Source organism: Podarcis erhardii (assembly GCF_964252035.2).
Source record: "Podarcis erhardii genome assembly, chromosome: 1".
Classification (NCBI taxonomy): Eukaryota; Metazoa; Chordata; class Lepidosauria; order Squamata; family Lacertidae; genus Podarcis; species Podarcis erhardii.
This window is the reverse complement of record NC_138497.1, coordinates 136,728,539-136,743,869: the sequence shown is the minus strand read 5'-3', so window position 1 is coordinate 136,743,869 and position 15,331 is coordinate 136,728,539. Positions and strand designations below refer to the sequence as shown.

At 40.8% G+C, this 15,331-nt stretch overlaps 1 protein-coding gene across 3 annotated transcripts in view; it reads right to left on the bottom strand.

The window, feature by feature from the left end:
- BARD1 (BRCA1 associated RING domain 1) overlaps positions 1-15,331 on the bottom strand; it is a 63,046-nt gene that overhangs the window by 38,734 nt on the left and 8,981 nt on the right. For 2 of the 3 annotated variants that reach the window (XM_081872037.1, XM_081872038.1), the window contains 2 exons: positions 13,253-13,398; positions 1,438-2,411 (listed from right to left, as the gene is read on the bottom strand). In XM_081872037.1, the coding sequence (XP_081728163.1) occupies positions 1,438-2,411; positions 13,253-13,398 (1,120 nt within the window). The remainder of the gene's footprint in view (positions 1-1,437; positions 2,412-13,252; positions 13,399-15,331) is intronic. The other variant, XM_081872039.1, reaches the window with a different exon arrangement.

Genomic DNA, 15,331 nt, shown 5'->3' with positions numbered 1-15,331 from the left:
GTGAGTTTTTCAGAACAACCTAGCTCAACATCTCCTTCACAAATATCCCTGTGGAAAGAGTCCTGGGATACTTGGCACACAGCATTTTAATGAAGAAAATGCTGATTTCAATGAAGTGAAGGAATAGCAATTCCCTCCAAGCAGAAGCACTCTCATCGATACAATTCCGTCCCCCAATGACTAATTAAATATAAGTGATTTCAGATAGGGAATTTGTATGCAATAACATGCAGCTTCCACTTCCATTTAAAGTGAAAAGTTTGGTTTCATAAACACATGGTAAAAAATGCTATACTGACTACATGAGGGAAAAGGAAGACAAATAGTTTTTTATGATAAAATCCACATGTATATTTATTGTGAAGCAATCACACCAAATTCATTTAGACAGATGGGGCTTCGGTCAAAGGAAAGTAGCATGTGCATTCATCACAGCAATCTATTCCCCCTTCTGGAGCTACAGCTATTCACTTCTCCCATATGTCATTCACACAAAGCTACATTGACAAACCATCCAAAATCTACAAATACCAAATATGAAATTCTGTGAATTCCATATGCACATTCATTTTTTAAAGAAAATGCAAACTGGGTTTAAGTACCCAGTTAACGTTCCTGATGATCATAGATGGACACAAAGTTTTCTCCACCCTACAAGCCTGATCAGTTGATAGTTTTAGCATCATTCCCGAACAGGTTATCCCAACTCATGTAGGGGAAATGTATGCAGGGAAGTTGGAGCAAGGCCTATGCACATCTGCACCACCTCTGACCTTTCAGAGTTGAGCAGGAAGGTCTGAAGGAAGTGTTCATAAGCCTCCCCGCCATCAGAAACCCTGCATTGCTCACACAAGTAGATTTAAGAAACCTTCTTCTGGCCTTCCCACACAACATGGAACAGTTGAAGGTGGGACAGGCAGGGTCAGTCCTTGTGGGGACATTGTGACAAGGACAGTGTTTGCAGCCCCACAACCTCCACACAAGTTGAGATACCCTGTTCAGAAAAACAAGGCCTGGGTTTGGGGGTTATTAAACACCATGCAAGCCATTCCTTGGTTTTCCTCTGGTTCACTCTTCTCTAAAATTCATTCCTTTGGAATTTCAGTTATTTCCAGGTTTAATTATTGAACTGGAACATGCCTGGTTTGCTGTAGCTTTCAGTCCCTTAATCTTGTGCATCTTCTACTGATGTGCATTCCCACCCCCTCCAACCACAAAACATGCAGTATACCATAAGCTTCACATGAATATACAGCACACAAATGATGACAACAGAATTTTTGCTAATCCTCCAGAATGGTGCAACTCAGAAGCCTGCACTCCAAACAGAAATACAGCTAATACAGTTGGCTAAATAAATTTTGCAATTGCTATATAAAATGGAAACAAAGTATTTACAGTGCTCTTACAGTGTGTGAATCAAAGAGCTTACATTACCTCAACAGAAGCGATGTGGAGCAAAGTCTCCCCTTTATGATTTCTCTTGGCTGGCAGGCTATTGGGTGATTTCCTGGAGAAAGACTCAGTCAGCTGTGCCTCTTTTTGATAAGCAGTATTGGACAGATGTGCTGCTTTGGAAGTTTTTGGGTTACATGCATCCTCAGAGTTTCTCATTGTTGGTGAAGAGCTAGCAGATGGTGTAGATGGATAACACTTTATACAGTCAATGGTGGGCAAAGAATCCCCAAGTAAATCTTTGGGTGATGGCCTTGGGGACACCTTCTTCAGCAGTGCTAAACTTCCAGGGGTGCTATGCTCTTTCCTGCTGGGCTGTTTGTGTAAAGGAGTAGGCAATCTGCTTTGTTGCTTTCTACGTTTTAGTGGAGCCATTTCCCCTCTAGAGAGGAGGCACTCTTCAGAACTCAAGTTCTCCTCCACAACACCACATGAACAAGACAAGTTATCCCTGCTGCTCTTCTCTGTAAGTTTCACAATGGCATCCACACTGACTTCACTCTCACCCTGTGCAAGCTCTGCCCCCATTACAGACTTGTGCTCCAATGTGCTTTTGGGGTCTGGACTGGGGATATCCAATGACTGACTGCAAAACACCACCTTTGCTTCGCTTGTGCTCTCTTCATCATGTCCACTGGTCTTTTTCTGTCTTTCTTTGAGCAATCTCGGCTGGCTGTTGATGTCTGTTAAAGTCTTTTTCCTCAGCTTTTTCAGATTGGGGTTCTTTTGCTCTTTAAAAGGCTGTTGAGTGGGGGAGAGACAAAAATCATGAGTGGAAGCTGGGGCATGAGGCTGGCCATCCTGGCCCTTCACAGCCTGTTCTGTCTTCTCTGGTCTCTTTTGCATGGCCAATTTCTTGCTCTTCCTACGAGGACTGAAGTCCTCTTTCAGTTGCTGCTTCTTACTTCCTGTCTCACAAACCACATCTCCAGGGTCAGACAGGTTCTCTCCTGAACCTAGCAAAGGAAGTTGGAATAAGTAAAACAAAAAACAAAACAAAAAACCATTATAACACTGTGTGTGGCCTGTTTAAACTCAAAATAATCTGGAACACTAAGGTATAGTTTTCAATGAGGTGACAAACTAGTGATTGGGCTGTCCCACTTCAGACTGCAGATGGAAAGCTTTATTAATTCTGAAATTTTCTTCCATCTATCTATCCATCCATCTATCTATGTATGGTTTACTGGTTTTCCATTTGCAATAAATTTCTTCATTTTTTCAAACCATGGTTTGTTATTCTGGTAGGCTAGCGAGTTGCAACAGTGATTTCAGACAGTCAATTCAGACACCAAACCAATCACAATTCAGATTCCTTTGTGGACCTTGTGCAAAAAGTTGGCACAATTCACCCATGCAAACAAGGTCAATTCAAATGCAACACTAAAACCATACATAGTTCAGTCACACACTGCCATCCCACCCTAATACTCTGCTTAATTGCCTGCTCCCTGGTTATAATAATAATAATTTATTATTTATACCCCGCCCATCTGGCTGAGTTTCCTCAGCCACTCTGGGCGGCTCCCAATCAATTTGGTTCACAACAAACCATAGTTTTGCATTACATTTGAACCATCAAACTCTGGTGAGTGATCGCCCTCCAAACCAAGAGAAGGAGCCTTAGCTCAGTGGCACAGTACATGCTGTGCATATAGAAGGTTTCAGGTCCAATTTCTGGCAATTCCAGGGAGAGGAAGGAAAGACCTAGGGAGAGATGCTCTCAATCGGTACAGACAAGTCTGAGCTATATGGACCAATAGTCTAACTCTGTATAAAGTAGCTTCAAATATTCAACACACAAGACAACGGTTTGTGCCTGAAGTGAAAAGCCATGTTTTCACATTATGCCTCTGAACTGACCCACTGTCACTCTTATTCCAAGAGGATCCATAAGCTGACTCAAGATGGACACAAAATGCAGAAAAATTGCATCCACGAGAAGCTTGCAACTAAATGTGCCACTATAGGGAACTTGTCCAGTCCCCCCACATCATAATTTTAAGAAATCATGCACTACATATAAATGAATCTTGATATAGAGTATTTTTTAAAGGATCAAGACATATCCTTTCTTCTAAGGCAGATTTTAGCTGCTTAACATTCTGGGAACAGGGACGTGCAAATCAAAATGTGTAATACTTAAAAATGATAGCCCTTTGAGACTAAATACAGTTAACATTACTTCTACCTCACAGCATTAAAATTCCAGTTGTATTTTTCTTTTTTAGAATATAATGGGTTTTTAACCCTCTCATGAAACCAGAGGCATAGACTGCATAACTGCTCCTGCAATGGGAGAGATAAAAACCCATGTTACCATAATACAAATGAAAAATTGCAGAGAAACTTAACAGAGCACAGGGCATTACAACTGCAACTTTCCTGAGCTCTTACAGGAATTTCTTTAATATGATGGACTGAATGCAAATCTCATTCTTCTCCAATTACTGCATTGGCTGAGAGGATGTTGCACCAATCAGTCACTGCCTACTCCAAGAAGAAGAAAAATAACCTCAGGTGATGATGGCCAATTAATAAAGAAATCTAAGTACCTCAGTGGTATACCAAGGCTAGTCCATTAAAGCACAAATCCTACACAGCTAGCCTGAAGCCACAGGACAGAACAAAAAGAAGCGCTGGAAACAAGGCATTCTTTTTCTTCATCAGGAAGCTTTCCATCCAAATAAAATCTTAGATCTAATTTTAGTTGAACAATAGCATCTACACACTTTGATTGCCAACAGATTGGGGAAGAATACACTCTGCAGATGATATTTACTCCTAGCTTCTCTGTTTACACTTCAACAAGATTAATTGCAAAATATTTACCTTGATATAAATATTCACATTCATGAAGCAGGAGAGAAATAAAATAGCTCAGGGAAGGAAGAAAAAACTGCTACTGCAGACATACCAGCTCAGCTTTGTATGTGATTATAAGCAGGGCTTTCAACAATTCCACAAATGAAGGAATTAAGCAGAGAAGCTGGATACCAGTCATAGAATGTAGGAAGCATCTTCAAGATTTTAACTGCATATTCGTTTATTCTACAATAGGTTTATACATTTTGTTACAGGTGCACTGGCTCAGTTCTGACACTATGCCAAGCTTTAGCTAAAGAAGCCCAAGGATGAAGTCTTATAATACTCTCCTGAGACCAAGCCCCAGTGAATACAATGGGTATTCATTGGATAGCACTGTGACTATGGTTTGGTGCAACAGCCAAATTGGCAATCCCTAGGCTACAGCCAGTTGCAAAACTAAATTTACAAGATGCACTATACAATACTTAAAGCCACTGCTCTGCCCCCAGAGGCTGCTGAACAATAGCAAGAGGAAGTTTATGAGGCTGAGAATTTTTTTGTGTTTATAATATTATAATAAAGTACTCTGAACATTTTAATAAAACAGAAAGTTAGCTATAAAAGTGCCTTGGCGGGGAGAAGCAAAAAAACAACAACACAAAAGCAATTCTAAACCGTGGTGTGCCCACAATGCACTTGAAAATGCAAGCAACAAGGTCTAACCTATGGTTAGCATAGGCCATAGTCTGCTGCAATGAATGAATTCAGATATTTCAAATGGGCAGAAGAGCAGAACACTAAAAAGGAATAAAATAAAAGTAATTACACAAGGTTCAAGGGATGGAACACTCTCTCTGAAAATCTCTTATGTATATTATTAAATCCACCTACAGACACACATACATGTCTACAGTCCACATAATTTTATTATTGTTAGCAGTCACTTTTGACTGGATAACCTCCCAACCCCAAGAAAAAACTGAACCCCCCCCCCATGGATTCAAAATTTCTGGCAATTTTGGCGTGCTTTTTCAGCATTCTAAAATGCTCACAGGTGGAAAAGAATGCAGTATGCAATTCTTTAAAAGAATACTTCAACTAGATGATCTGATCAAGCAAGACAATTTTTATGTTCTTCAAAGGTTCTACTAAGGTTACTATTCACTGCAATACCTAAAGAAGGTAGTGCGATTTAACAAACAAAAGGGGGTGGGGGGAAGAGAATGAATCTTTTCCTGTCTTCTTACCCCGCTGAAGACCACCCTCTGAAGCCCATTCCGCCTCCCCCTCCCCGCTCCAATCAGGTTGATACTAGCCTAGCTGGGAGAAAATGTCCGGAGGAAAAACAAGAGACCAGGAAAGAGGGCTCTGAATGCCTAAGCACCCCTTCACTATTTTAAGATTTAATCTCCACTCTGTACTTTAGACGTGAGGAACAGAGATGAGTTTGAAATCACTATGTTTAGTTTGAGCTTCACCCCCACTTAGAAGGGTGGTGCCTATCAACTTGAAAGTAAGCAATTGGGCCCTTCAATATGCATTCCAACTGTGTATGCATTTAATGGATTCTAAATTCATGACTAAATCCACTGCATTTAGTCAAGACTCATTTCTAGCATTTATTCATCAAGGGACTTGAAGAACTGAGCACAAACATACCAATCTTAATATAGTACAGGATTGTTTTACAAAGAAAGCACAACTACATGATACTGCTACGCTGCATATTAGCCATATACAGTCATACCTTGGATCCTGAACGTCTTGCGAGTTGAACATTTTGGCAACTGAACGCTGCAAATCCGGAAGTGAGTGTTCTGGTTTGCGAACGTTCTTTGGAACCTGAACTTCCTGCAGCCGATCAGAAGCTGCACCTTGGTTTCCGAATGTTTTGGAAGTCGAACGGACTTCTGGGACAGATTCCATTCAACTTCCGAGCTACATACAGTGGTACCTCGCAAGACGAAATTAATCCGTTCCGTGAGGCTCTTCGTATAGCGGTTTTTTCGTCTTGCGAAGCAAGCCCATTGACAGCTTAGCGGATTAGTGCTATTAGCGGTTTAGCGGCTTTTAGCGGATCAGCTGATAAGCGGCTTAGGGCTTAGGAAAAGGGGGGGGGAAACCCCGCAGGAACTCACAAGACATTTTCGTCTTGTGAAGCAAGCCCATAGGGAAATTCGTTTTGCGAAGCGCCTCCAAAACGGAAAACCCTTTCGTCTAGCGGGTTTTCCGTCTTGCGAGGCGTTCGTCTTGCGGGGCACCACTGTATTTAGTTGCATACAATGGTACAAGAAGAATATCTACCCAAACTGAAGCAGAATTATTTTCTACAAGGTGAACCAAAGTTCCTTGCGCTCTCAGTTGATACAACGCTTCAGATGAGATAAAATTTGAGATCAAAAAAGATTTATAGCTATAGTGCTGCTTATCCACAGTTTTCCTGTAATGCACTAACAAGCTATAGAGGAAAAAGCAGCAATTAGAAAATCTAGTTTAACTATCATTAATCTGTATCAAAAGAATATAATGATGCACATTGCGTGCTGCTGAAATTATTCTCTATTATGAGTTTTCAGAACAGAAGTTGAGAAATCTCTTTGACAAACTAGTCCCTTATTAAAAACCAAAGGGAAGTGCTTTGATACCATCTGCACAACATTAGCACCTTCATGACAGAATGATTAGTTCGTATGTTAAGCATTCAGCTCTAGGGGAATAAAAATTATGAGGATTTTCCAGCTTATTCAAACACTAGTTTTGAGCCATTATGAAAACTCTTATCATACACATGCAACACCATGCAATCCATAACAGAAATGGGGTCAAAATCACCACCTCTGCATAACAGCCAAATTGGGACACACACACCTCCGCAATGTCCAATTTGTTGCCCTGTACACCTGGTCCAGCATGTGTTTAAAAGCACATGGCCAGCACCTGCATGCTTTAAAAAGAAAATAGCTTTCCTTTTAGCTCTTCAGTGAAAGTAAAACTATGTTATGAAGAATATGGTAGAATCATCTATAAGCAGCGGTCAGGAAAGATTACAGCAGACAACTGAGCCAAGAAAAAAAAAGTCTGCTAAAGTAGCTGGGAAGTTCGTTTTTGAAAAAAGCATTACTGTAAATCAGAGTTCTTTATCTCCAGTATGCCACATACTATGTCCCTCAATTGAACAAGTTCTTCCTAATTACCCACCTTAATTACAGTAATTATACACTTTAGAGTAAATGCAGGTAATAAGGTTCACTTGGAAAGGATGCTGTCAAAGACAGTGGAACGAAAAGCCTCGCTCCTCTCGGGGATGACAAAGCCGATAATGACAATAATTTAGGAGGGCTGTTTACCTTCTCCCATGCATTTAGGGAGGGGAGGAAGACTTGAGCACATAGAAAAGAGGAGGAGAACAGAGTCAAATGAAAATTGCTAGTGATGATCACAGCTCACAGGCAACGTATAGGGAAATGCATTTCAAAAATGGCCTTAAGAGCTTGCTGTGCCAGCTACCTCCTAAAGTCCCATACCTTACTTCTGTCCCCAATTTGTTCACAAGATTAAGAGTTAAAAATGGAAAGCAAGAAAGACATAGCCCCTGGATAGTTATGGGCTCTTTTCCCTTTTGAATCTATAATCTTGGGCATGACACCCTCCCACTTCTTACAAACAAAAAAGTTATGTGGCACCTTAAAGACTAACGTCAACATTGTGGATGGGAATCTACCGTATTTTTCGCTCTATAGGCCACACCAGACCATAGGGCGCACCTAGTTTTTTTTGGGGGGGGGTAAAAAAACCCCCCAAGCCCCAAAGAGCAAAGAAGCCAAGACAGCGAGAACTCCAGCCAGGCTCCGAAGGCTTGCGGATAGCTGCCTGAAGCCCGGGGTGCACAGTGGAAGTTGGCGCTGCGCTCCCCGGGCTTCGGGCTGCAGGCTGCTATCCGCAAGCCTTCAGAGCCTGGCGGGCACTCCGAAGGCTTGCGGATAGCTTCCTGAAGCCTGGAGAGCGAGAGGGGTCGGTGCGCACCGATCCCTCTCGTTCTCCAGGCTTTAGCAAAAGCCTGCATTCGCTCCATAGGACACACACACATTTCCCCTTCATTTTTGGAGGGGGGAAAGTGCGTCCTATAGAGCGAAAAATACGGTACCTCACTAGAATGATCTCCTCAGAGAGCAGGTATAGTGATATTTTCAGATGACACAAGTATGAAGAAAAAAACAGATCACATGAAAATGAAATGTGACAATTATGTTAAGGTGAAACAAACACAGTAACCATTCACAACAGTAACTGATAAACTGAATATCCTAGCATTTGTAAAGTAATTAAACCCTGCTGTGTGATAGGAAGCCATTATCATGATTAAAGCCACAGATGATAGAACCAAACTTATTGCTAAGCAGGGTGGATTTGATTTAAATCAAATCAATTTAAATCACAATTTAAATCACTAGTCAGTAAGACTTGTTTCAAATCTTTTTTTACAGAAAGATTCATTCTTGCTGGTATAATCTTAATATTTACAACCAGATGAAGGTTTTATTTTCGGAATAATAATTGTTCAGAGTAGTTTCTACAGTTATATCAAAAATTACTGATTTGGTTATACTATTAGAAAAACATAGATAATTATGAAATTATTGTAAGGTTTAATAAGTTAACTGTTTATAGGGGCTATATCTCCCAACAGCTCTGGCTTTGGAGAGACTTGCCTTCCTTTTTCGGGGGGGGGGGGGGGGAAATACAGATGGTAGGCCCAGGCTGGAAGAGGCTTGCAGTAAGAGCAGGCCGAGGAGAAACAGGCTGGTGGAAAGCTGGAAAAGGGGAATCAGGGACTGGAGCAGAGAACTTCAGGGATTCCTGCTGCAGGACTGAAGTTCCAGGTAGAGACTTTATTGTTTGGAGCCCTGGGAAGAAGAGCCTGGAACCAGTAAACTCTTCTTAGTTGACTGGCAAGCACTTCAAGGTCTTGCCAAGGACTTAAAGATCCCAGTTACTATTTCCTCCTCCAAAAACACCCCTTTGGATTTGCTTCTACATTCAGGTGCCTATTCTATACAGTTAAGTGTTAGTGCAGTTGATGGAACCCAGTGGGTTTGAGAAGAGGCTGCCAGCCCTGAAGAGCCTTCAGCACTTGCCTCAAGTCTGAGTTGCACAGACATGCAACTGACTTGCACAGTTATTACACAAAGATCCCAAGACTTGTGGAGTATTCTGTTCACAAGGTTGCACTTTCATTTTTACTGCTTCACACTTAGCTACTTGTGCAGATCTATTCCACTCCAAACCATCTATGCACTGAACCTCTTTGAACTTAGCATATAAGAGGTAAGGGGTTGATTTTGTGTATATAAATTTGCAAAGGAACAATGGGATTAAGGTTTTTTCCTGTGAAGAAAAGGCATGTTATCTCTGCAGACACAAATTCACACTTTCAAGAACTGCAAAAACAAGTTCCAGTTACAGATAGGTAGCCGTGTTGGTCTGCCATAGTCAAAACAAAACAAAACTTCTCACTATATAGAAGGGTCTGGAAACTTCTGTTTCAGTGTATCTGAAGAAGTGTGCATGCACACGAAAGCTCATACCAAGAACTGACTTAGTTGGTCTTTAAGGTGCTACTGGAAGGAATTTGTTTTTGCAAAAACAAGTGTCTGTGATAATATCTTCTCATTAGAAAAACTGCCCCAAATAATCTTACAGAAACCTCTGGAAGAACATGACATTGTGAATGGATTAATGGAATTCATTTACCAAAAAAAAAATAAAAATAATAAAAAAAAATTAAACATTGCATATAAAGCCTCATGCTACATAATTAAAAACAAATCCTTATTTCCTGATGAATAGCCTTTGGACTATAAAGTAACTTAAATAGAAAACTATCTTTAGAAAGATTTTTCCTCAAAAGCATTTTATTTTTAAAAATCTGATTTAAATTTTAAAAATCCCATTTATATATATATATATATATATATATATATATATATATATATATATATATATAAAATTGATTTTTATCCACCATGCTGCTAAGTTGCAATTCACCATTTCATGCTGAAATTCTTTGTTCACGAATGGCACTGTATTTTTTCTTCTGCGAGTCTAATAGCTGCAGCAGTTAAGTGATAAAGGAACAGCACTTGGAACCATTCTTCAAGTGTTGTTTGCTGCTCTGATCAAAATCTGACACCCCCACATGTCCCTGCCTTAAAGCAATAAAGACCTGGGAAATTCAATCATGGATCTCCCATGTCACATCTGTTTTGACCCCTAAAAGGCAAAGCATTGTTTCCTAAAGTCTAGTTTGGTTCAATTCTGTGAGACAAAGGATCCACAATTGATATGCAGACACTGTTGCAGGTTTCCCATGAGTCACTGCATTGGCAAGACAGAGATTTCAATATGTCAGCAAAAACCCTGAGTAAAGATTATGAGAAAACAAACCCCTTCTTTGCTAAAGCAGCAGCACTGTGGTTCAATACTAGCTCATCAGGAAAGGCATTTAAGTCTTCCCTAGTCTGAATTTAATTACATGTAAATTAAAAAGAATCTTCCTTTTTCAATTACTTAATTAACATATTTTGATTGTCACTTGAATATGGTTTCGTTAACACTTGCCTTCTAAGATTTAATTTTCAAATTGCCTACCAGTCATCTTAAGAAGGTAACATCCAAATACATGAGATACTACACAAAACAGTTGCATTGAAGGAGTTTTCCTTTAATTTAATTTAAATTTGTAACACGTGAACCTTTATATAAGCAGACGGCTAGCATTTTTTTCAATCTAGAAGAATGAACCAGCGGACAGTTATATTTTTTACTCAAGAAGAAAAACTAATAAAAGGGTCTACCATGCAATCTAATAACAAAAGGGGGGGGGATCTGATTCAGTCTTATGTCCGGAATTACACTTTCAACATAAGCAAATCTGCAAGTAATAGTTGCTCTTTAAAGAAAAAATAGTGGAGATCGGTTGGCTCCGATCTGCACTCACCATGAACTGGTTCTGACAATTTATATGAGTCTTCATAAAACCATGGTATAAGACTTTGCATCACTGGCGTCAGTGCAAAGCTTCTGATTTCTATTAAGCCATTGTTCCATTATGTTCAGACCAAGGAACTCTAGCCGAATGCTGGTTAAGAGCAGAAAGCCTTGAGATTAAAATGTTCTCCTATTGGTTTTAAAATGCTATCTTTTCTGATGCCAGATTTGCACTTTCTTCCTTTGCATAGAAACCAAACTATTTTCGAGCATAGAAAGCAGAAGGGCACATATCACACTGGAAAATGAGGACGTGAACAAGGACCCACACCTTGTGGCTGATATCCTGTCCCCATGTCCATCCTGACAACAATATTACAGGACTGAAGAACTTCGGTCACTTGCGTCTGCTCAACTGGACTCTGACACACAGAAACTCTCGTTTCTGATGAAAATGATTAACAAAGCTACTATTCTAGCCATTTTAAAATCTGGAAAGGCTAGCCTGTGGCTGTTCAGACACCAGTGGACTACAGCTTCCACGACCCCCAATGACTGGCCTTGCTTGTTAGGGCTGAAGAGCTACACAATTAGGCACTTCCATTTAAAATAATATCCAAACCAACACTTGGTGCACTCTGCAAGTGCGGAGATCAATAGCAGGGTGGTGCAGCAGCACTCATCTGGCATCTGGTGGCCTGTATTGCCATTGCGCATGGGCAATGCGCAAGGACAAGGCGGCAAGGCTGCCACAATGCGAACATACTCAGGGCAAGGAAGTGCCACACTGGCTGGCAGAGAGCACAGCAACGATGCTTTTGCCAGCATTTGAATTACAGTGGTACCTCAGGTTACACACGCTTCAGGTTACTTACGCTTCAGGTTACAGACTCCGCTAACCCAGAAATAATGCTTCAGGTTAAGAATTTTGCTTCAGGATGAGAACAGAAATCGTGCTCCGGCGGCGCGGCGGCAGCAGAAGGCCCCATTAGCTAAAGTGATGCTTCAGGTTAAGAACAGTTTCAGGTTAAGAATGGAACTCCGGAACGAATTAAGTACTTAACCCGAAGTACCACTGTAATCTCCCCATGTCAATGTAGGTACACTCCTTTCTACCTCAATTACCATGAGAGCGCCTTAGTTAAGGCCACACACTGAGTTTGGTGGGCAAATGAAGGGGGAATTTACCAAATACAAATGCCAGTTATCCAATGTGAATGCAACAGTAATGAACGCCTGTGATCTTAGCAGCTGCATCAGAATGTTTTGATGGGAGCTGTAGTTCAAAGCATCTGGAAAGCACTAACCTAGGGAACAATCCTCTAGGATTAGAGCACTGAATGAACTGCATTCAATACTAATGTTTGAAAAGGCTTTATATGAACAGATTCTGGTTTTGACTGCACTCTAAGAGCCAATACTCACACTATGTTTGCTGGTCTCCAAATGAATAATATTTGTTCATGAATGTAATTGTATAACCAGAAAATATGGCATGGAAATATGCATAAGTATACTCAATTTACCTACAAACCATGTTCCCTGGCACAGGGCAACAAACATCTACTCTACAATAAAAAGCTCTGCAGAAAGCAGACTGCACGTCTTACCTAATCACAGGTCTTTCAAGATCATGAAAACAGGGCACTGTGTTGTAGGACTGGGCCCATGCTTGGAATACATAACGAGAAAACTGACCCTCAGAACCTTAAGCAAGGATGAGAATACAGAAGCCCCATAGTTTTATTAAGCTTTTTTTTCCAGGAGATAGTCCCCCACACATCTGCAAAATGTGACATTTTCATCTAAATTCAACAGAGATTCTAGTGAACTGCAGGTATAAATGCTGCATTAGCCTTTACCCTTTATTCTAACGAAGATCTCAGTGGATTTCAGGAGGATGAGGTTCATACTTTGCTATAAAATGTCCAGATCTCACATTTAATAGCATTTCAGAAATGTGTCTGCCCCACATGCTTTAAACAGCCATCCTTCCACTTACCTGATAGGTCCCTGCCCCACAGACTCTGCAGTTTGCTGTGCAGTTTGACAATGTTGTTGAGCTGCCTGTTTACTTTCACATCTTGTACCATGGCTGGCACGTGACACACTGGGCAGGCTGTTCCACTGCTGTCACCCACACAATTTCTGCAAATCAGATATAAGCAAAAACATTTTCACACAGAGTACTGGAAACAGCTTTCAAGATAGGTGGCTTAAGAGAAGTCTTATGTAAGTACTGAAGTACTAATATGGCAAAGCAAGGTAATCATTGCCACCCCGAGCTCCTCTGGTAGGGAGGGCAGAATATAAATTTAATAAATAAATGAATTATTTACATTTTGTCTGTAATGCTGGATAAGATAGCAGACATTTGGAATAAGTTATAAACCAGCGAAAACCACATCTTTCCAGCTAGTAAGAGCCCAATAGCTAAAAGAGCCTAATAAAATCTGACTAAATAACAGGTTGCAATAAATTATGAAAGCAGTGATTTGAACATATTTCATGCACCTTTTAACAGATTTATCTGGCTACAGATTATCCAGCCTGTGACAATGGCCCTATAAAAATATAATGCTTAATCATAGTTAAAACGTTAAAGTATGGATACCCAAACATGGTTAAGGGTCAAATACAAATTAGGAGGATAATTCCTGGTTTGAAGTAGGCTTTCAGCATTACAACTCTACCAAGCATCCATCCAAGAAGAATGGTGTCCAAGAATATAGCACAGTCATACCGCGGGATAAATGTGCTTCAAGTTACCATATTTTATGCTCTATAGGGCACACCTGACCATAAGGCGCACCTAGTTTTTAGAGGGGGAATTCAAGAAAAAAAATATTATTTAAAGGGAGCGCTGAGCAGAGCCCGTATGCATCCCCGGCTCTGCTCAGCGCTCCCTTTCACGAGCCGCATGGAGCTTGCAGGCTTTTCCCCCAAGAGCCCCACACACACTCCGCGCGGCTCTTGGGGGCTTTTGCGGGAGGTGGGGGAAGTGAGAGAGCCTCGCTCTGTCCCTTCCCCCACCTCCCGCAAGAGCCGTGTGCTCTTTAATGGGAGCAGCTCAGGGAGCAGCCTGCCCGCTGGGGGGCGGGGGAAGCTGGCGGAGAAGCCCAATTCATGAACACTTAATTCTCCTGCTGAAATCATTCAGCACCTGCTTATTTCTCTTCCATGAGACTTTAAGTGCTTAATTTTGGCTTGATCATAGCCTAACAGTTTTGTGAGTACCTATCAGAATCAATCAAATATTTGCCTTAGCAATAAATCTTGCTCTATACCAGGATGGCTAACCTTTGGCCCTCCAGATATTATTGGACACCAACTCCTGTCAGACCAGTTATTACGGCCAGGGGTCAGGGAAGATGACAGAAATATCTGGAGGGCACAAATTCCTCATCTTTGAGCTATACAATTTTTTGAGAATTAATTACCTTTCCTTTCTGTCTGAAGTTCTGGATAACTCATACATGTTGTGAGCTAGAAGGAGCAACTAATAGACACACAAATGGAACCCTGGACTCAGAGAAATAACCATTTGTGGGGGGCAGAGTGGGAGTGAAATCACAAAAACTGATGACACAGGATATGGTCTAAAAGCACATGTGTCAAACACCTTGCAAAACAGGCCTGGGTCTGGTCAGTGCCTGGATCAGTGGCCACTTGGTTTGCCACCTTGGGTTCCATGACAAAAGAAAGGTGGGGTATAAATGGAAGAAAATAAAACAATATCAATATGTTAAATTCTACTCAGTACATTTGGTCAGATCTCAGGGACATCTTGCTGTATTCTGTACTACCAACAACAGCACATAAAGAACATTGTGTTCAGTCCTGCTAGACAAAGTCCAAGAACAACACAGATACACTAATAAAGGACTAGAGAAAACTACAATAATAGTAAAGAGTAAATAATATACAAAAGGAAACTGAAGAAATGGAAATGTTGAACCAATAGGACACTGCAGATGGTCAGAAGAGAATACAAAGAGAGCTGAAACATCCATAAAAACATGGAAGAACAACTACTGTCCTGAAACCTGGGGACAGAGCAAGACAGAAAGGGTTAAAATTG